The sequence below is a fragment of the Sceloporus undulatus genome, chromosome 5 (genome assembly GCF_019175285.1).
Source record: "Sceloporus undulatus isolate JIND9_A2432 ecotype Alabama chromosome 5, SceUnd_v1.1, whole genome shotgun sequence".
NCBI lineage: Eukaryota > Metazoa > Chordata > Lepidosauria > Squamata > Phrynosomatidae > Sceloporus > Sceloporus undulatus.
Genome location: NC_056526.1, coordinates 18,171,486 through 18,193,658, shown reverse-complemented (window position 1 = coordinate 18,193,658; position 22,173 = coordinate 18,171,486). Strand labels below are relative to the sequence as shown.

The 22,173-nt window shown below is 40.6% G+C and overlaps 2 protein-coding genes across 2 annotated transcripts in view; both read right to left on the bottom strand.

Moving 5' to 3' along the window:
* The window catches only part of BID (BH3 interacting domain death agonist), a 21,927-nt gene extending 20,756 nt beyond the window's left edge, over positions 1 to 1,171 (bottom strand). The window contains exon 1 of the mRNA XM_042470849.1: positions 1,119 to 1,171. The gene's annotated coding sequence lies outside the window, so the exon portion shown is untranslated. The remainder of the gene's footprint in view (positions 1 to 1,118) is intronic.
* A 15,570-nt stretch (positions 1,172 to 16,741) lies between these two features.
* Positions 16,742 to 22,173, bottom strand: part of MICAL3 (microtubule associated monooxygenase, calponin and LIM domain containing 3) — a 233,615-nt gene continuing 228,183 nt past the window's right edge. Inside the window, exon 44 of the mRNA XM_042468591.1 lies at positions 16,742 to 22,129. Within this exon, the coding sequence (XP_042324525.1) occupies positions 21,945 to 22,129 (185 nt within the window). The 3' untranslated portion in view covers positions 16,742 to 21,944. The remainder of the gene's footprint in view (positions 22,130 to 22,173) is intronic.

Sequence of the window (22,173 nt, the reverse complement as noted above, 5' to 3'; positions counted from 1 at the left end):
TCTAGGAGGAAGGCGGCATAGAAATGAAATGACATAAATAATATAATTAAAATAAAATTAAGAAGTAACACACAATGAGAGAAACTCAAGTTCATACATATACATTTTATACAATACATAATTCCGTATACATATTTTCCACATTCAATTACAACTTGGCTAAGTATACTTTCTATCCCTGCTCAGTGCTCCCTTTCCTGGCTACATTTTCGCCCTTCTATTCCATCCAAAATCTCAATTCCTCCCATGGAGGTAATTTCCCATCATCTTTTCTCAATACTTTCTCACTGAATTATTTCCAAATTCCACCAAAGTCACTTTCCCCCCATAATCCCTTTTTTGCTTTCAATTTGCAGGCTGATTTATCCTTAATCGTTAATTTCCATACCTCTTTCCACTCTCCTCCAACCATACAGTTATTTTTGTTTCCCAACATCTTGCTACAGTATGATATATCTCGCTGCTGTAAGCAAGGTTGTTATCAAATCTTTGTCTTCTCCCCCCCCCCCTTCTCTGAATTATAGAGTGATAACAATACTATATATATTTCCCAGTGGGTTTCATTGCCTTCCTTTTGAGGCTGAGAGGGTGTGACTCTCCCAAGGGCCCTCCCCAATCGGTTTCATGGCCAAGTGACTTTCTTTTGAGGTTTGCCATTGCCTTCCTCTGAGGCTGAGAGAGTGTGATTTCTTGCCCAATGGGTTTCATAACCAAGTGACTTTCTTCAGAGGAGGTTTCCCATTGCTTTCCTTTGAGGCTGAGAGAGTGTGACTCTCCCAATGCCCCCCCAATGGGTTTCATGGCCAAGTGACTTCCTTTAGAGGTTTGCCACTGCCTTTCCCTGGGGCTGAGAGAGCGTGACTCTCCCAATGGGTTCCATTGCCTTCCTCTGAGGCTGAGAGAGTGTGACCCGCCCAAGGCCTCCCAGTGGGTTCCCATGGCTGAGCCAGGATTCGAACCCAGGTCTGTAGACCAAGATGCTGAGCACTCCCCCGAGGCTGGCTCTCCATCCAAGGCAAGGCAAAGGAGCTCCCCCTGACCCAAAACAGATGCAGAAAAAGGGGGGAAACAGGAAAATAAGCCACGCAAAACCCCAAATCCCTCCTGAAAGGACCTACCTCGGCCGGGCTGCAGAAGGGAGTCTCTTTCTTCCCGCCCTCTCCGCCTTGGATTCGCCCCAATTCGGCGTGACTTCACTTCCTTTGCCTCCCCTTTTGCCTCCCAGCTCCGCCTCCATTTTGATGAAAAGCCAGCCTTTGCAGCTGGCTGTAGGAGTCTTCAGGTTGCCTCTTGGTTTATGGAGACCCCTGGATCTCACAGGGTTTTCTTTGGCAATGCCAGCTCTTTCCTCTGAAATATACACGAAGGCAATGGGCGTTCAGTGGCGGTCTCCCATCCAAGGGCCAGCCAGAGCTGACCCTGCTTAGCTTCCAAGATCAGAAGGCACCATCTGGTGCATTTAGGAAGCTTTGTAGATACAAGGCTGGAGTTAGGATCATCATGCCAGGGGGGGTTTTATGGAGTCTGAGTAGTCTGAGTTATGTCTTTTGGATTTTGTATATTTTTATGTAATACATATATTACATAAAAATATACAAAATTCAAAAGACATAACTCAGACTACTCAGACTCCATAAAAATAAAATAACATAATTTTTATAATATTTATTATAAAATTACATAGTAATATTTATAATATTATAAATATATTTATAATACATATATATATATATATATATAAAATATATTTATAATATATATATATATTTATAATATATGTGTGTGTGTATATATATATATATACACATATACATATATATTTATAAATATATTTATAATATAAATATATATAAAATATGTGTGTGTGTGTGTGTGTGTGTGTGTGTGTTTAACTCTGTTAGTCACCTTGGGTCCCTATTAATAAATAAATAAATAAATAAATAAATAAAATAATTAAAATGTACAAATGAAATAAACAAATAAAGGCCATGCAGATGTTGCTAGTGTTAATAGAGGCTACATATGTCTACATACCATTATATATTATGTATATTAGTATACCTTTATTGTATAACATTAATATGGTATACAAATGAAATAAATAAAAATAAATAAAATGTACCAATGAACTAACTAACTAACTTAAAAGCCATATCAGAGTATCAACACTATACTCCTTATAGTGCTACTAGCCACGTTAAACTGCGCTAGGCGCCCTCCTGGTGCAGTCTGGGCTGTTGCAGGTTTACGGAGGGGTCTTTAGAATTCCGGAGGAATTCTAAATACCCCTCCTTAAAACTGCAAATCCCAGAATGCAAACAGGAGGCCAGCTGAGCAGTTAAGTGGAATAGTAGCACTACTAAGATATAGTGTGATACATGGAGCTTATAGTCCTTTTCACCCTAAAGATCTATCTTTGGTTTATTAAAACTTTTTCATATTCAGCAACGTCTTTTTGGGTGGCAAAAGCCATACAGGTTTTTTTGGTAGTGTTAATAGAGGCTGCATCCAAACTGCAAAAAATAATCCAGTTTTGACGCGACTTTAACTGCATAAAGGTTCAATCTCATAGTCCTGTTAGTCCTAGTAGAATCCAAGTATGTGAGGAGGAGTCTTGCAGGCAGGAGCTTTTCATAGACCTTCAGGCATTGTCCTCCAAATGGCAACATCGAGGAGGTAGACTGAAGTCTAGCAAAGTTCGATGCTGCCCAACCCCATCTTCTTCAGTTAGTCTCAAAGGGCGGCGACAAGAGCTCTCTACATGGCCATGGCTCCAATGCTATGGGAATTCTCGGGAACGGTCGTTTGTTGTTTTGTGGCACCAGGGCAAACATGCAAAGAAGAGTGGGGGACGTTCCTTAGCAATGGGAACCTAGTTCAGACCAATGGTTGGCTAGCTGCCGGTGTTGCTCTCTCAAGAAATAGGGCGGTTGGCACTGTGGGGAAGGACCAGGGCTAGGCAATCGCCCATTTGCCACAGGTGAGGCTGTGGGGACCCAACCAGGGGAACCCGCGGTTACGCATGCCGCATGTAAAGGAATGAGGAAGATAATTTATTAGGACGAGGGCAAACAGTGAGGTACATTTCCTAGTTGACTCACCCACCACTTTTGTGGATGCTGGAGATCTGCAGTATCAGGCCTGAACAGCCGGTTGTTGTCCTCTCTATGACACTGGGGGGGAGGAAGAGGGTGTTTCAGGTGGTGTCCCTTGGCAGGGAAGGATGGTGGAGTTGTGACCGTTTGGCACAACAGAGAGAAGGGCCACGCGAAAGCAAAAACGGAGACGGGGAGGGAGGTCCAGAGAGGAGACGGAGGAGAGGGACGGGACGGAGGGAAAAAGCAAGAGTGTGTAGAAAAAGGAAATCCCACCTTTCTGTAGAAATGTCCCTAACCTATTGGCTTTGAGGAGGGCCAGGCCGGGTGTAGTAGTGTTGCAGGGTTGGGACCGTTGACTCTGGAGAATCAGGGGTTAAGATTTCCTCGCTCAAAGCCATTTAAACCGCCACTGGGGGTGATTTTGGGGCAAGACCACAACACACCTCCCCAGCTCATCTCAGCCCCGGGGGCAGGGAATGGGACCCCCCCTACCTGGAATACATACTGGCCAAGGGGAAAAACGCCCCGGAGCGGTTCACCTAGGGTCCGTCATCAAGTCGAAAATAACTTGAAGGAAACAACACAAACAATAAAAATTGTTTAAAATATCCCTAACTACCTTGTCCTTTTAGTTTGACTCCAGAAAGTCTTTGCCACTGATAAAACGTCTTCTCCAAAAGAAAAAAATAGTCCCTCTCTAAATAAAAGCGGTGCCTGGAATATACTTTACTTTTCTTCGTTTTCTATATAGGACCCGAGCGAGACAGGCCCAAAAAAAGTGTTTTGGATCGTTTTGGAGGTATGCTGTTTAAAATGATGCATGCATCCTTAGAGGGCCGGAAGCTGCGCCAAAGCCATTCCAGCTCCATCCTAAGAACTGGAGCGAAGCTTTGGTGCAGCTTTTTGCCTCTTATTAAGGCATTGTGTCACTTAAAACAGCATACCTCCAAAGTCCCCCAAAGCACTTTAGTTTGGCCTTCTGTTTGGGCCCATATCTCCAAAAAGGAGTCATGCTCAAGGCTGGGAATGCATGAACCAATCTGTGTTGTGATGCAGAAGAATTGAGAGGGTTGTGTTACTTGTCTGTGATGTTTTCACCTGTGGCTGTGTTGTGTGACCCACATCCTTGTTTTTCTGATTTTAGCTCAGCTCTCTCCAAGGGAACACAGTGTGTTCCCTTGTTAGCAATACAGGGGAGAACGGTGGGTTTGTGCCACCAATAAAGAGGGGGGCATGTAAAGGGGTTAGTCAAATGGGTGAAAATAATCCCGTGGAATGTGGGTTGAACCTTCGTTGTTGCACTGCATTTCGGAATGGAATTTTTTGGTGGAGGCTTCCAAAAAAATACCCCATTAGCCTGTGGGATAATCAATCTTGCTGGTTTCCCTTTCCTCCTCGAGTTTACTAATAAAAGATCCCATGCCTCAGCTATGTGAATAACAAATGCAATTGACTTGGGATTCACCCAGAATCAAAACTCTACATGCCTTGAACATGTTTCTTTTTTCATTTTTATCACAGCTGCTTTTTATGAATTCTTACTCTCCAAACATGACATACCATTACAAGCTACCATTGACATAAACAAATACCCTATCATCAAACATAACTACATATTAACATTCTAACATGCACACATCATTTACAATGACCTCCTCTGCGCATCCCTTTCTGTTTGAGCATTTCAGATTTCTTTTTCTTTTCCACATTTTGCTTTAAATTAATTCTCTATTCCCTTCTCACCACAATCGACTTAGCAATAATTCACTTTCAAAACACCATCCATTTAATTCTTATTTTTTTTTTACTATTTCCTTTATACATTAATACCCCCAGGAACAGAACTGAAATGTTTCCGCAATTATCTTTCCAAAAAAACTGCATAATCTCCATCCAAGTTTCCTTCACAGGTTTTAGGTATTTACCATCTCTAATCATTATCGTTAATTTGTCTAAACTCAGCATATTGTAAAATTTAACCAACCAGTCTTTCTACAGTAGGAGGCATTGGTTGCCTTGAACATGTTTTGACTCCCATCTTTATTTTGCAGTGCTCACGGTGTGAGCAACACACTTGCAGAAGATGCACATAAGTTGTGCTTCCACAACAAAAAAATACCGTGAACAACAAAACCAAATGCGTGATATTAGTTGCATAGTTGTTGCTAAAAAAACCTCAATGCCTGAATAACCCAAAAGCGGTCATCTGTTGGGAATGGGTTTTCCCATTCAGCTTTCCCTTTCACGCGGGCCAGGAAGGAGGAAAAAGCTTCATCAGGTGTGAAATGATAATCTTCTGTTAATTGTAAACAGTTGTCAGGGAGTGGGAATCCTTTATTGTCTAGATCTGACCACCCATAGGAATGGCATGACTGTTTTAATAATGTGTTGTCTTATCTCCGCTAAGCAAAAGTAATACTTAGCTTAAACATTGTAGGTAAACATATAAAAAGTGATCTCCCTCTTCTGCTGTCTTAGGAAAAGAGTGATGATGCACCACTGGCACGGCAGTTAGAAGAGGAGGAGGTTAATCTTTTTTGTGTGTGTTCGTTTTATTGTGTGTGTTGTTACGTGCCACTGGTTCAGTGGGTTTGTTTACTGGAAATTGGAAATCAGTATTCTGCACACTCATCCATTTCAAAAAATTTCCAGCAATACAATCTCACTCAGCTTCCTCTTTCCTATCAACAGAAAGTGAAACCAACAGCTGTCGTTGGGTTTTTGCTGGCATGAAGCACACATGAGCCTTGTCCTCATTGTTCCTCAGTTTGTTAGACCGTAGTTTTATTAAACCTTTTTGAATTACAGACTCTAAGAATTGCAGGGCACAACATATGGGATTGTCTCATCTCCTCACAGCAACCCTGTGGGGTGGATTTGGCTGCTAGGTAATGTCTCATGACCACCCAGTCAGTTACATAGTTCAGTAGAAATTGGAACTCAGATCCCTGCAACAATGTAATCCTAGGGTGGGGAATCCTTTTTAGTAAAAGGGCTGAATTGAGTCTTAAGCAAGCAGTCTGAGGTCTGTCTGCTTGCTACCTGTGAGCAGGATCCACACTCTCCGCTGCTGGCCTGTAGTCTCCTACATATTTGCCTGTAGATTTTAGCCCTTGCACACACAAACACACAACATTCACACACATAAGAAGCAGAAACTGAGGAGCATCCAGTGCAATCAGTACACTTGTCTCAAGATGCTCAAAAGAGAGTTGTTTAATTAGTTTTTAAAAACTTACTTTTCAAACTAACAAATCACTCATCTTTTGAGCATCAGGAAATGTTGGTCCACACTGCAGAAATAACCCAGTTTGACACCACTTTAACTGCCATGGCTCAATGCTATGGTATTTTGAGAATTGTAGTTTTGGGAAGCATTTGGCCTTCTCTGTCAGAGAGCTCTGGTGCCACAACAAGTCCCTCAGATGGGAGACCACCATAAAATACCAAGTGCTATAGGCTATATTGCAGAAGCTGGAACTGGCAAAACCACCTCCGAGTAATCCTTACCTAAGAAAACTCTAGAAATGGATGGGGTTGCCATAAGTTGACAGGTGACTTGAAGGCATGTGTAAACACACACACACACACTTACTTTAATACATCATAATACACTCGTTCATCCATACCCTCGTGGATGTGGAAAAACTGCAGATAACAAAACCACTATTTTTTTACCTGAGAGAACACCTCTCTAGCAATTTCTAGGTCCTCTAGTGCAACTCTGTGGTCAACATCTGCCAGACATTGACCATAGAGTTGCGCTGGAGGAGCTACAAATGCCTAGTGGAGCATTCTCTGTAGAAATCTCTAGGTCCTTCAGTGCAACTTTTGGTTAAAGTCGACCATAGAGTTGCGCTGGAGGACCTAGATATTCCTAGAGAGACCATATTAATAAAATCCCTGAATAATCAAAACTGCAAAAGTCAAAGCTACAAATGTGGAGGGGTGAGTGTATAATTTTATACCGTATAATAGTATTTTAATGAAGTATGCATATGTTGTGAATTGCCTTGGGTTCCATACTGGGAAAAAGGAGAGAGAGATATTGGTTAATGTGCTGTCGAAGGCTTTCACAGCTGGCATCCATAGATTTTTGTGGGGGTTTTGGACTATGTGGTCATGTTCTGGAAGAGTTTATTCCTGATGCTTCGCCAGCATCTGCAACTGGCATCTTTAGAGAATGCTGGCATGGAAGAGAGTGGGGTGTATATATACTGTGTGATCCTTGGTTGAGCGGAAGTGATTTACATGTTAATCTGTGTGTTGGTCTGTTGGTGACTGGCAAGGCCTTGATTGGGTGGTTTTCATTTTCACTTGCTGGGTCTTGATTTTGGTGTTTTTCAGGACTGGTAACCAGACATTGTTTACTTTCTGGTTTTCTTCTTTCCTGTTGAAGTTGTCTAGGTGTTTGTGGATCTCAATGGCTTCCCTGTGCATTCTGACCAGATAGTTGTTGGCATGGTCCAGAATTTCAGTGTTATCAAATAGCATTTTATGCCCAGGATGGTTTATAAGGTGTTCTGCTACTGCTGATTTTTCTGGCTAACCCAGTCTGCAGTGTCTCTTGTGTTGTTGATTTGTGTTTGAACACTGCATTTGGTGGTCCCTATGTAGACTTGTATGCAGCTGCACTGTATGTGGTAAACTCTTGCAGCCATGAGAGAGTCTTTCCTGGCCTTCGCTGAGCACGGCATTTGCCGGATTTTGCTGAACACAACCTTCTAAAGATCTACAAACTGACCAAGAAAACCCAGCAAATACTGCTGTTTTTAGCTCGACAATGGGAATAATTGCACTCTCACATTCTGGTTTTGTTGTTGACACTATGGCACTGCATCTGTGCACATCTCTGCAAATTCAGTTGCTCACACGTGCCAGCACTCGAATAAAGATAGAGCTGATGACGCAGATACATTTGAAGCATGTTCAAGGCATGCAGAGTTTTATCCCAGTTCATCCTGGGTCTGTTCGTGTCAGTTAATCACACAGCCAACTATGGAAATTTTTTTAGAAAAACTTGGAAAAATACAAGATATTGATTATCCTGTGGTTTGTTGTTTGTTTGTTTTTTGGCAGCCTTGCCCCAAAAATCTCATTGGGTGCATTCAAAAGGCATGGGAACAACAAAGATTCTACCTGGATTATTTTCACCGTTTGAGTAATCCTTAGGATTGTTTAGCAGCAACAGCAGGGCAGGTGTTGTCTCAAGGAAAAGTGGCCTTGATAACTCATTAAATGTCCTTTCTTTTCTCTCTCTTTCAATGGTTATCCTACAGATACCTGAGTGATGCTCCTTGTGGCATCTCTTTGCCGAATGGCGACCTCTTTGTTGTCCTTCCACCAAACAGAAAGCTTTTAAAGACTGTCCTAGGAGTGGTGTATTGTTTTAAATATGTAGGGTTTTTAAGTGCTTTTATTTTTTCGATCATACAGTATGCCCTTAGTATCCACTAGGATTTGGTTCTCGGACTTCTTTGGATACCAAAATCCGTGGATGTTCAAGTCCCATTAAATACAATGGCATAGTGAAATGATGTCCCCTATGTAAACATGGCAAAAACAAGGGTTGCTCTTGGAATATATATATATTTTTTGAATATTTTCAAGCTGTGGATACTTGAATCCATGAACAAAATATCCATGGATACTGAGGGCCAACTGTATTCTGTTTTCAAACAAATGATCTATTTTAGTATCGCAATAGTTTAATTTCATTTTAATTCTCACTTTTGTCAATTTTTAATTATATTTTTGTATGTTTTTAATTCTATGTTCTTGGATTGTAAGCCGCTTTGGGTCCTGATTCTGGGAGAAAAGCAGGATACAAAATATAATATAATATAATATAATATAATATAATATAATATAATATATATCTATGGAATCCACTCTGCATTATCTGCCTCTGTGATTTCTCTTTTGTTATCTCTTTTTAATATATCTTTTTAGTTACCCTGTGCCACCTGGCTTATTTGGCATCATTCCTGGACTTTGTTTATTGGAATTCTCCTGATGTTGGCTGAACGCCCAGACCCTTATCAGGTACTGTATGACTGTCATGTTATATGCATGGTCTAAGTGCCAGTTTAGCAAAATTAACCAATAAAGCCTCCGTATGAGCTGCATTTGGTGTCCCAGCCCATTTTATGAGAACTCCCATGATCTTATGGGGTCATTCATACGTTGTATTTTTTTTAGCGTGATGATGCAAATCATCTCACTCATGCATTCCAGATTTGTTATTAATACTATGGAACCGCATCGATCTGCACTGATGCACATCTCTGCAAGTTTGGTTGTTAACACGTGCAAGCACTCGAATAAAGATGGAATCAACAATGCGAATGCATTCTGAACCCCTTTTTTGGTTTGCAGCATTTTATCCCGGGTCTGTCTGGGTCTATTCGCATCAGTTATTCACACTATCAATGATGTGAATTTTTTTTAAAGCTCAGGGGAAAACCTGATATTGATTATCCTGGATTAGGTAGGTTTTTTGGCAGCCCCCCCAAAAAAAAACCTTAATAGGGTGCATTCAGGATATGTGTGAACAATGGAGGGTTAACCCGGATTCATCCTGGATTATTTTCACAGTGTGAATAACCCCTATGAAATCCCCCATTGGCTATGCTGGCTAGAACTGATGAGAGCTACTGTCCTCCTTCCCCAGAACCAGGATACACGATATCTTAAAAATTAAAACAAGTAGTCAGCCCTCCTTACCCACAGATTTTTTTATCCATGGATTCAAGCATCCATAGCTTGAAAATATTTTTTTAAATATAGAAATGCCAAAAAGCAAATCTTGATTTTGCAATATTATATAAGGGATGCCATTGTATTTATTGGAACTTGAGCATCCATGGATTTTGGTATCCACAGGGGGTCCTGCAACCAAACCCCAGCAGATACCAAGGGCCCCCTGTACAATAGAGTCACAACATATAAAAACTCAGCATTGGACCTTTTCAGCTGCTGCTCTTAAAATATGGAATGACCTGCTGGAAGAGATCTGCCATATTACATCTTTGGAGGAATTTAAAAAGGCAATAAAGATGGATCTCTTCCGGTGGGCCTTTCCAGACTAACCTCCAGCTGAACTATCCAAATTGATCCATTCACTCTTTCACCGCCTCTCCTGATGGTCTCTTGGAATAATTTGACCTGTGTCGATCCTTAGTTACAAAATTTGTAACTAAGTACGCTGTACTGGAAATATTGTATCTTGATGTTGATGTGCAATTTTGATGTGCAGAAGGAGGGAGGATTAAGGGGATTACGCAGATTTTATTATTGTCTGTATATCTATTTTACTGGACTGTTGTTACTCGCCTAGATCCTGGAAGGAAGACGCAGGATATACATAAATATTTTATATCATTATTATTATTATTATTATTATTATTCCACTTTAAACAAAAAATTAAAAAGCAGTTGTTTTTTAAACAGAGGCTAGATGGCTATCTGTCAAGAGTGCTTTGATTGTGTATTGCTGCATGGCAGAGGTTTAGACTGAATGGCCCTTGTGGTCTCTTCCAAGTCTATGTTTGTATAATTCAATTAAAAAACAGTACACCATCCTATTAAAAGTCTTTTATGGAGGAGGCCTAGATGGGATGGGATCATGATGGGATGAGATAATGTCATTACTTTCGGGCATAACATGTATAGGTTGGAAGAGAATGAATATGACCCAGGGGTCTTCATTTAAAGAAATCCACAGTGAAAATCAGGAGGACTTATGTCAATACAGATGTAAGTTTACTATTGAACTCCCATACCATTGGATGATACACAAGGACATGTCTCTGATAATGTCAAACAAACACAAACTCTGCTTGGCCAAATACGCCAGTTCCTAAATTCAGTGTGATGTAGACTACATCTGCACTGCTGAAATAATGCAGTTTGACACCACTTTAATTGCCATGGCTCATTGTTGTGGAATCTTGGGATTTGTAGCTTGTTGTGGCACCAGAGCTCTTTCACAAAGACTAAATATCTCACACAACTACAGATCTCAGAATTCCAACACTCAAACCACTACTCCATGCTGGCTCATTGTAGAAAAGACTATAATCCTTGGTAAAGTTGAGGGCAATAGGAAAAAGAGGAAGAAGGCAATCCAGATGAATAGATTCAATCAGAGAAATCACAGCCTTGAGTTTGCAGGAGCTGATCAGGGCAGTTGATAACAGAGTGGTTTGGAAAGTTCTCATTCAAAAGGTCGCCATAGGGCAAAGTTAGCTTGAAGGCAGTTAGTAACAACCAAAGGGTTTGTCTCCCCCCCGAACATGTTAATCAATTTAATAAACCCTCTTTTCCAGTAGAGTTCACCTTTGGTGGATTTCTTTCACTCACTTACTCCTCTCCACTATTGCCCCCTCCCATGCCTCTCTTCCTTGCCTATCTGGAAGCATGTGTGGGTTATCTGTCTGTATGTGTTCAGTGGGTGTGTTAATCGTATACCTATTATTTTTGTAATTATTAATTTATAATGTTTTTCTAAAATAATATCACAAAGAGCATCTGCATGAGCATGAATGAGCTGGGGATTACTCCAGAACTGGGACACAGCTGCTTTGTTACCTCTAGCATGCTAAGGAGCTCAGGAATCTTTGCTATCATCTTCTCAATCTCCTCCACACAGGCGGTTAATTCCAGGGATTTCATCCTGTGCATTCCTCCCCTTCCCGAACAGCCCTAGCATATTGAATCAAAATTGTATACTGATGTTTGTGTTCCCTTTCCTTTCTGCTACTTTCACAGATGTGAATCTACAAGATTTATTTGTTTCAAGGATTCATATCCCACCTTTCTCCAACATAATGGGATTTAATTATTTTGTCTTCCTAACACAAATTTCCTGGCAGAAATGTTCAGGTTCTACTGCAATTCTCTTGCAAGTCAAGAGGAATAATGGATTTTGCCCAAAAAACCTTAGCATTTTGGCACTATACCTGGTGGCTAGCTGTGAAAAGTTGTCCATGAAGTTTCAAGCAACCAAGAAAACTGGTTAAAGTTTGCGGAATGGGATGGTTAAAGAATAATTCAAGCACATATTAGTTCATGTATTTATCATGATTACAATAACTATTATTATTATTACTGTTTCCACTACCACTACTATGATGATGGTATTAAATTCTTTATAAATATAATTATTTAAGATATGCAGATGGCACCATACTACTAGCAGAAAATAGCAAAGACTTGAAATGATTACTGAAGAAAGTAGAGGAAGAAAGTGCAACGGCAGGTTTACAGATAATCATCAAGAAAACAAAAATAATGATCACAGATGACTGACATAACTTTAAAGTAGACAGTGAAACCACTGAAATAGTAAAAGATTTTCCATATGTTGGCTCTATCATTAATTGAAATGGAGACTGCAGTCAAGAAATGAGATGAAGACTAGGACTTGGAAGGCAGCAGTGAGGAACTATACAGGAACTTCATATCTGCTGGGGTTTGGTTCCAGGATCCCCTGTGGATATCAAAATCAGTGGGTGCTCAAGCCCCGTTAGATGCAATGATATAGTAAAATGGTGCCCCTTACATAAAATAGCAAAATTAATTTTTGCCTTTTGAAATTTATATATGTTTTGGTATTTTCAGGCCATTGATAGTTGAATCCATGGATACAATGGGCCAACTGTACAAGATCCATAAGTGTAGAGATATATATGGCTTAATACTAAAGCTAGGATTATCCATGGCATTGTTTTTCCAGTTTCTCTGTATGGTTGTGAAAGCTGGATAATGAAGAATGCTGATAAGAGGAACATCAACTCATTTGAAATGTGGTGCTGGAGGAGAGTTCTACAGATACCATGGACTGCTTAAAAGATAAGTAAATGGGTCCTAGAGCAAGTCAAGCATAGTCTCTTCATAGAAGCCAAAATGACTAAACTGAGACTATCACACTTTGCACATTATTATGAGAAGGCATGTCTCACTAGGAAAGGCAATAGTACTTGGCAAGGTAAAAGGCAACAGGAAAAGAGGAAGACTGCATTGCAGATGGATAGATTCAATCAAAGAAGCCATAGCCCTAAGTTTGCAAGACCTGAGAAAGGCTGTTGGATGATAGGGTGGCTTGGAGGATTCATAGGGTCTCCGGAAGTTGAAGTTGACTTGATGGCAGTTAACAACAAATTCCATAGAGGAAGACTAGTGAGCTGGTAGAATTGTTATATGATTGCTCCCTTGGCATGGCTCCCTTGGCATGGTTAGAATTCTATGCTGCTGTGCCACCTACTGGTTGAAGAAATTGCTGAGAGAGCAGAGGACATTCAGAGGCTGTTCTCTGGAACTGGTAAAATAGCAGTGTTCTGGCATTGTTTTTGGTAATATAGAAACAGTAAAGACATCAAAATGTAAGGGAATGGAACTATGTGTCACTGTCCTCTCTCTGTGTGTGCAACTGTGCATACTGTTACTGCACCTACACTAGAAGGAAACAACTCACAGTGGTTTGCTTCTGCCATGACATTTGTAATATCACAGGGAGTGTGATTCACTGTTAAATACAAATGCTTAGGCTTCAGGATTTTCCCACAAAGTTGCAATTCCCAGTTGGTTCCTGGCAGTTTTCTGCAGGGTGTGTCAGGCAGATGAAGCATGGTGACTCCTTCTGTTGAATCAGAATTTTAGTAAAGATGAGACACCCAAATCCTGTATATTCAAAGCTCATTGTGTACTGGTTTCAGTGTTGGACGAAGACTGGAAGATTAAAGTCTGGGGTCCAAAACACTGCAGAAATAATCCAGTTTGACACCACCTTAACTACAGTACTCTGACTCAATACTGTATTAGGGATTTCTGGGAACTGTAGTTTGGTGAGACATTTAGCTTTCTCAGAAACATCTGGTGCCATTATAAACTACAGTTCCCAGGATTCCCTAGCACTGCACCAGGGCAAGGAAAGTGGTCTCAAAATGGATTATTTCTGCAGTGTGTTTTGGACCTGAATCTCCACTCAGACATAGAGACTGACACTCTGTTTAGATGTCACAGCATCTGAACTGATTGGGAACAGTGATTGTATTGGGATCAGATCCAACATGTATATAAGTGGACAGCTGCTGAGAAACTCACATTTGATTCCAAAGGAGGACTTTTTAAAATTAAGAAATTAATTTAAAAGTAAGGATACAATAGCATTATATACAATTATTCATGATGCTGAGAAAATAGACATTTTTCCTTTTTCATAACACTGGCAAAGCTGAATGGTGAGAAATTCAGGACAGATAAGAGTATTTGTTCACACGGTACATAGCTGATGTATGGAATTTGCTGCCATATGGTTTATTGCTGGTTTAAAGATTAGTTTTAAAGAGGGATTAAACAAATTAATGCAAATTTGTTAAAATTGACCACAAATCATCATGACTTTCATCATATCTCAGAGCTATTGCTTTCTTGCCCAGGATTGCAAGACGCATCCACTGAGCCATAATGGACTAGATCTAGGTATCCTATTAACTTGATTCAACAGAAAACTGTAGAGATAGAACAATTGTAGATGACCATTTGCCAAACAGTAACTTGGGAGATAGGTTTTTGGACTACACGTCTCTAAATCCCCCAGCCATGCTAGTTGGGAATCCTGGGAGCTGTAGTCCAGATTAATTTTTCGAACCTGTTTACCACCCATTGTGCATAAAGCAACTTGGAAAGCTGGATCTGTTAAGCCTTCCTGCTAAGTGTGTTCATTTATGTGCCTTCAGGATGCCTGTTGATTTATGGCCACCTCATTAATTTTGCAGGTTTTCTTAAGCAAGGAATATTCAGAGGTAGTTTGCTATTGCTTATTTTGAAATATAACCTGCAGCACCTGGTATTCCTTGATGGTTCTCACATCCAAGTAATAACCAGTCCCAACCTGGATTAACTTCCAAGATCTATTGAGATCCAGTGCCTTCAGGGGTAAGGTTGTTTCACTATTTAAAGCTTCCAGAGGACCGGCCAGTTGGATGGTACAGTGGTACCTCGGGATACGAAATACCCAGGTTACGAATTTTTCAGGATACGAAAAAATCCCATAGGGATTTATTGTTTCGGGTTACGAAAGTTTTTTCGGGTTACGAAAAAACTCCGGCGCTATTTTAAATGGAGCCGCGGCGGAGCCGCGGCTTTTTTCCCCATTAGCGCCTATGGGTTTTCGGCTTACGAAGGCTTTTCGGGTTACGAAAGCGGCCGCGGAACGAATTATTTTCGTAACCCGAGGCACCACTGTATCTGTAAATGTTTATTTGAAAGAGGGCTACCTATCTAAAAGAAACTATTTATTGAAGAATTGTATTGGGAAAAAAAACTTAATTGGATCCCACTTCCCTAGGTTACTATCAGTTAGTCTCTAATGTCCCCTTGCTAAGTAAGGTCTCAAAGCAAGTGATGGCAACACATCAGGCTTTCTTGGATGAAATAGATTACCTGGACCCATTCCAATCTGGTTATGGAACAGAAACAGCCTTGGTTGTCTTGGTGGATAGCCTACAGGGGATCCTTTTTTGTCCTTCTGGATGTTTCAGTGGCATTTGACACCATTCACAATGGTATCCTTCTGGATCTTTTCACTAGATGTGAGGGCATTGCTTTGCAGTGGCTCCATTCTTTCTTGGCTGAACATTCCCGAAGAGTGGTGCTGGGGGACTGTAATTCAGCCTTTCATCCATTAGCCTGTGGGCTACCACATGGGTCAGGACTGCCACTTCTGATTTTTAATATCTATATGAACGCACTGGAAGAGGTCATCCGGAGCTTTTTAGTTGCATAACATCAGTATGCTACTGATATCCAACTTTACTTCTCCTTTACAACTAATGGTAAGGAGGCTGTGGTAGTACTGCCTGGATGCAGTAAAGATGAGGTGAGGGTGAACAGGCTGAGCCTTAATCTGGGAAAGTTAGAAATGCTGTTTATCAGTAGGAAATCTAACATGGGATTGCAGTCTGTTCTGGATGTGGCTGCACTCCCTCTGCAAGATCAGGTTTGTAGTTTAGGGTGGTCTTGGACCCAGCACTGCTCCTGAAAGCCAGGTTTCTGCAGTGGCCAGGAGCCCAGTTTCAGCTGGTGTGTTACTTGCACCCTTTATTGGGGAAGGCAGAACTGGCTGTAGTGATTCATGCCTTATCTCCCAACTAGACTATTGTAATGTGTTATACATGAGGCTGCCCCTGAAAAGTGTTTGGGACCTGCAGCTGGTGCAAAATGCAACCACAAGACTGCTGTTAGGTGTGCATTTTAGAGACCTTATAAACTCGTCTTGCAAGACATGCACTGGCTTCCAATTTGCTTCTGAGCTCAGCTGAAGGTGCTGGTGTTAGTGTTGACTTTTGTTGTTGATATCCACCCTCAAGTCTGGCCATCATGGAGCACGATGGGTGAGGAATGCATGTGAACTGGATGTTGTTCTATATTACACTCAGTTGTTGTGTGCCTTCAAGTAATTTCTGACTTATGGCAACCCTATCACAGGGTTTTCTTGGCAAGATATGTTCACAGCGGAGTGTGCCTTTGTCTTCTGAGACGGAGAGAGTACTCGGCCAAACAAAGCAGTAAATTCCTCTACTTCCTCCCAATGTGTTATTAGGATGAAACATAAAGCAAATCAAACTTGAGCAACACAGTAAGAAAAAAATTAATGATTTTATTTTCTCTCTTTTTTTTAGTTCCGCTGGCGACCTGAGGTGCTAAAATCTCAACACCAACAAAGCAAGAGTGCATAAGAACAAACATAATGAAATGCAACAAAATGGGAAGTCAGAGAGGGTAGGTGGGGATTAGAGGAAGTTTTAAACATGAAAAAAGTACAGTACACAATTTCCTGTTACACTGCACACAGGCCAACTATAAAACAGTCTGAATATCAGAGTTCCCACCTGTCCCAAGGGGAACATACCACATTAAATCCCTTCATCTAGACTGGATTTCACATACATACTTCTATATATTTTTTTAAAAATTAAATTACGGCAACACCATCTGTACATGATCCCTTCTGATCTCTTTAATATCAAGCAAGCTGTTTCATTTTTTTTAAAAAAATTGCAAATAACATTCCCAACTCACAGCAATTTCTTTCTTTTTTTAAAATATAGGACGCTGGAAAACAAACACATTGCTTTCCTTTCAGAGTTCAAATGTAAACATTCTGTTAAATAATTTTTCTTAGATCCAATCTGAAGGAGTGGCAGGTTGGGAGTTTGCTATCTTCTTAGCCTTAGGTGGTAGCAGATGATCATGCAATTCTAGATGTAACTGTGGATGCTTAAAAATGCTCTGGATCACAATGTATTTTTTAAAAAACATTAAACAGATTAAAAACCCAGAGGGTACAATGTGTGCTTGTTACTTCTGCATTAGCACCACGTCCTAAAAGGAGAGCCTGACACTGCATTTAAAAACAAAAAACCCTCCTGTTTTGACTGTAAAGTTGAGCACGGTGAATACAAAGTATTACAACAGAGGACATGCAGTCAATGTTCCTGGTACCACCAGCCTTGGCTTTAGAGTAATTGTCTTGTCTGCATGTTTAGGTCTCAGCTACCAAACTGAAGTTTGAGCTAAAGGTGGATGAGCAGAAATAAGTAGTTTTGAAGCTAAAATGTACTACTTCTGAGAGAGGTTGTTCTCTTCGTTGCACAAGGGGCTATATTTAAGCAGTCTGGAAAGGAACAAGAATGTGTGCCTGTGGTGGCCAACTGTGGTCTTACATAAGCTTTTGGACTACACTTCCCATTATCCCTTACCACTGGCCATCCTGGTTAGAGGTGAAGAGAGTTATATCTGCAAACATCTGGAGGGACACAGTTCTTACCTTCTTGACAGCAAATAAACCCCAAGTATAAAAATGCATGGAAACTAGCTTTGTTTCTACCACCTTACAAGGAAGAGGCATGTTCCCAGTTCTGTTGTAACCGACTGCATTCAGAACAGCAAAAATGTAAACTAGATTTCCCCCACCCAGTGGGTGCCCTCTAGGTGTGTTGGTCTGTAATAATGGCTAGGAGATTCTGGAAGCTGCAACACATCTGGAGGTCACCCAGTTGGCAAAGGTGGATATAAGCCATACAATGCCTTTCATATGAGAATTAGTAAACACTAAATTTGAACTAGCTATAAGACTTAGCCACATCATAGACATACAGCAGCTTAATGTCAGTTCTGTCTTTTATGACAGTCTCTCTCTACTGAATTCTAAGGGATGTGGAAACTGATGACTGATGTTCCAACATAAGTGAATTCATATTATCTTCTTCTTTCTGCATGTTATGAACAGGCATGAGTCCATGAGCACATAAATCCTTCTTGCTCCACTCTTATATTTGTTATGAATTTTGCCAGTCTCCTTCAGGACCTTCCTGATCTACTTCAACATGCTTGTAAAAATTGGGTAGATTAGAGTTTTAAAACATTGCTCCATTCTTTCTCTTTCTAGACCAAACCTGGTAACCTCTAGATATTTTGGAATAAAATTTCCAACATCCATGACAACTCTCTAAATTAGATAAAATTTACAGGAGTTTTAGTCCTACTCATCTGGAGGACAGCAGTTTGGGGGATGCTGTTCTATAATTCTCTTTCGGCAAGAAGAGGATTTGTCCAATTTAAGTATAGACTGAGAGACAAGAATTAATTTCACAACATTTTGCAGAAAGAACCAAAAAGATGCATATCCCATATATATGACTGCCAACAGTTTTCTGTTTGCAATCATGTTCAGAACACAAACAGGATTTTTACTGATAGTCCCTACTAGGATAGGAGGGATACCACCTCCTGATTTATTATTTTATTGCTTCAGTTCAGAGTTTATTACTGGGTAGGGGAGGATTAAGACTGTTACCAATTGCAGGAGAAATGAAAAGAACTGCTTTACAACCCCCCCCCAAAAAAAAACATCAATTCAAAAAGGCTATTTTAAAAAAATGAAGCACATATTTTTTTGGGGGGGGGGCATAAACTGATTCTGAAGACAAGAAACATTGGTTAACCAAAGGCGTAATATTTGTTTGATCCTACAAAGCTTCCTAAGGAGCAGCTGTACATTATCTCCTTGTACATCTAGTTTTGGTCTAGTTGTTTATCTGCTATTTTGTAGTGTTAGGAAATGCAATGACTACTTCAATCCAATAAAAGAAATCAGAGTTACATAAAGGAAGATGATGGTCATACCTTGAATGAGAATTACCACAGGTCTTGCATTCCCCCCAAATATGGGTACATTGTACCTTGATGCCTGAAGATGCAAAGTGGCCAGGCATGTTTAGCAGTCACAGCACTGAAATGGCACAACAAAATAGTTAACCTGTTTGCCAGGCTGCTATGAAAGGCACAGGCAAGCCATTCACAGACAGGTTTTCCAACTTGCCATGTGAGCGAGTATTAGTCTGGAAGGGAAAAGACTTGATTTTCCCTGTTGCTTTGCTGGGATGCATGAATATTTATGAGTGAGGTCCTTGAAGAACTCTAGTCCAGTTCCTTGAATGTGAGTAACAACATGCAATCCTCTTTTCCATCTGGATACATTATTTTGAACAGAACTAAGAGGGAAATCCCTCCTTGCTAGCTGAAAGTGAAAAGAACATATGCATTTAAGCTAGACCTGTCTAGTTTTCTGGAACTTGAGGCTTTCCAGAAAGAAAGGCCTCTAATGATGAACATTAAATTATAGCAGATATACTATTTTTAAAAAATTAAAAAAAATTGAAATTAAGGCCTCCAAAACAGGAAAGGGTACAATCCCTTGCTGTTGACAACAAAAAAGAAGACTGGAGACTATAATTAATCAGACTCTGGCTAGCAAACCTTGAAGTACTCTTGCTGTTGCTAGGCTGACAGAGACCCCACATCTTTAACTGGGTAGCAAGGAGAATGTCAGCAGGATTATCTTTTCCTGTCAGATTGCTGCAATGCTGGGAGAAGCTGAATCTGCAGAAGTTCTCTCTTCTGTTTGATTACCAACACAGGAACCTTGTAATGTATTAAATCTAGCAATCTTAGCTGATACAAACAATTCACTTTAGAGACCATCCTGCTTTGCTTAATAATGTATAGGGTATAAATAAACAGCAACCTTTTAAATATATACTAAATCAACAAGGATTTTTTTTAAAATTAAGAATGAAACCTTCTAAGAGCTGCAGGTTGGCATCTTTAAGAAAGTTATGGTGAAGGACATAGTGTGCTTATAGAACATCTCAGCTGGTGATAGATAATTCTTTGTTGTGTCCTATTTGCTGTTACACTGGGACAGGACCATCAATTCCCTTCCCAAGACAAATTGGAGGAAATCAGGAACATGAACCAGTGGGATTTGTGCTAATCCTTTTCTTGCAGGCAGACTATAAGGTACTACAAGGGAAGAGTGGTATTGCCACCATTCTAGTCACAGAAACATGACAGCAGTAGACAAAACAAGCATGACTTTGTCCAACTTTAGGAAACAGACAAGAAAGTTTATGATGTACAGGAAATAAATCTGTCTTCATTGCTTTCAGATTCTTAGCCTCCCACTCCATGAGGATGCAGGAGTTTATCAAGAAGAAACCCTTCAATGTAGTGCAGGTTCAAGGCCCAAGTAGAATCACTTGCCTGGAACTTAAAAGCATCTCCTCTCCAGGATCAAATGTAGTGTTTTAACAGTAATGCCATTAATAAGAACTCTAATAAATAGATAGAAAGGAAGGGGGATCAGCAAATTAAAAACAAACACAGAAGTTGAGGGATGCAGCAGGCACACAGATTCACCACTCATTCGTCTGCACACTTCTTAAAAAGGTACAAAACCAAATCTTCTTTCAAGTATTAAAAATAAGTTAATGGATATTAAAGGGTCTAAAGTGACTAAAGGGCCAGGGTAGGAGTTTTGCTTCATTTCCAACGTGCAAAAAAGAAGAAAAAATCCCCCCATCCCCAATACACAAGAACAAAAAGACCCACAGATCAATCTTCAAGGGTCCATGAGGGAGCGGAGTTGAAGCAGGGGGCTTTCATCTAAGAGCTCCCTTGAAATGTTTCTCAATTAACCTATGTTCGTGTTCCAGTGTCCAAATGAGCACAAAGTTCACAATGGAGCAGTCTCATGACAATGGAGAAAGGAAAACAATCCTCTTCAGTCTAGTGAAATACATGGCAGAGAGGGAATGGCTAAACACTGGTCCCCCTTCAGAACAATGGCAACTCACAGAGGCTACAGTGATGAAAGTAAGCCCACCTGTGTCATTTGTAGAAACTATAAGGGATAAGTACTTCAAGTCAATGAACCTTCCAAGTTTCCAATCCTCTCTGTCTTCTCCATGCCCAGACAATAATGGCAGCTTCAGGCTTCTTTGGTGAGGAGAACCTTCAACATGTAACACAACGTGCTCTGGAGCAGTGAATAAGTTGCTCATTCAAAGGTTGTTGCAAGGTGATGTCTCAAAAGAGAGCAGCTGATGTATTTCAACCAAGCAAACGAACAAAAACAAGAACACAACTACCTGTGTAAATATGAAACAGATACGCTACGCACCACTGAGATTGGTTAACTTTAAAAAAAAACCTCTCTTTTTTTAGCCTCTCCCAGAGGTCACAAAAACTCAATGGCCTCTCACACAGGTCCTTGAGGAAGGCACGCAACCTCCAGCCATCACCTCAGACTTCACACAGGCCTCAGCACCTTTATAACCAACTCCTCTCAGCAAGAAGCTGCTCACTCAAGCAGTCAGGTGCTGCAGGAGCTCTCAAGAGGTTCCTGCATGAAGACATCTCCTTCAACCAGACAGCTCTGGCCAATGTGGCATATGCCAGCTGGATGATGCAGATCAGCAGTTGAGTATGGCATGGAGTTCAAGACCAGTTCAAGTTGAATCCCTTGGATAGCATAACAGCCTCCAGATCCTTGTCTTCTTCCTTCTCCTGGAGCCTCTGCTCTTCTAGGAGGGCCACAAGAGAATCCCTCTGCTCCACCACCTCTAGCATTTCATTCAGGATTCTCTTTTCCTCTGAGAGCTCATCATCTGTCTTCAGATGGTCTAGAGAGATAGAGGGAGGGAGGCAGACTTGTGAAGTACATCAA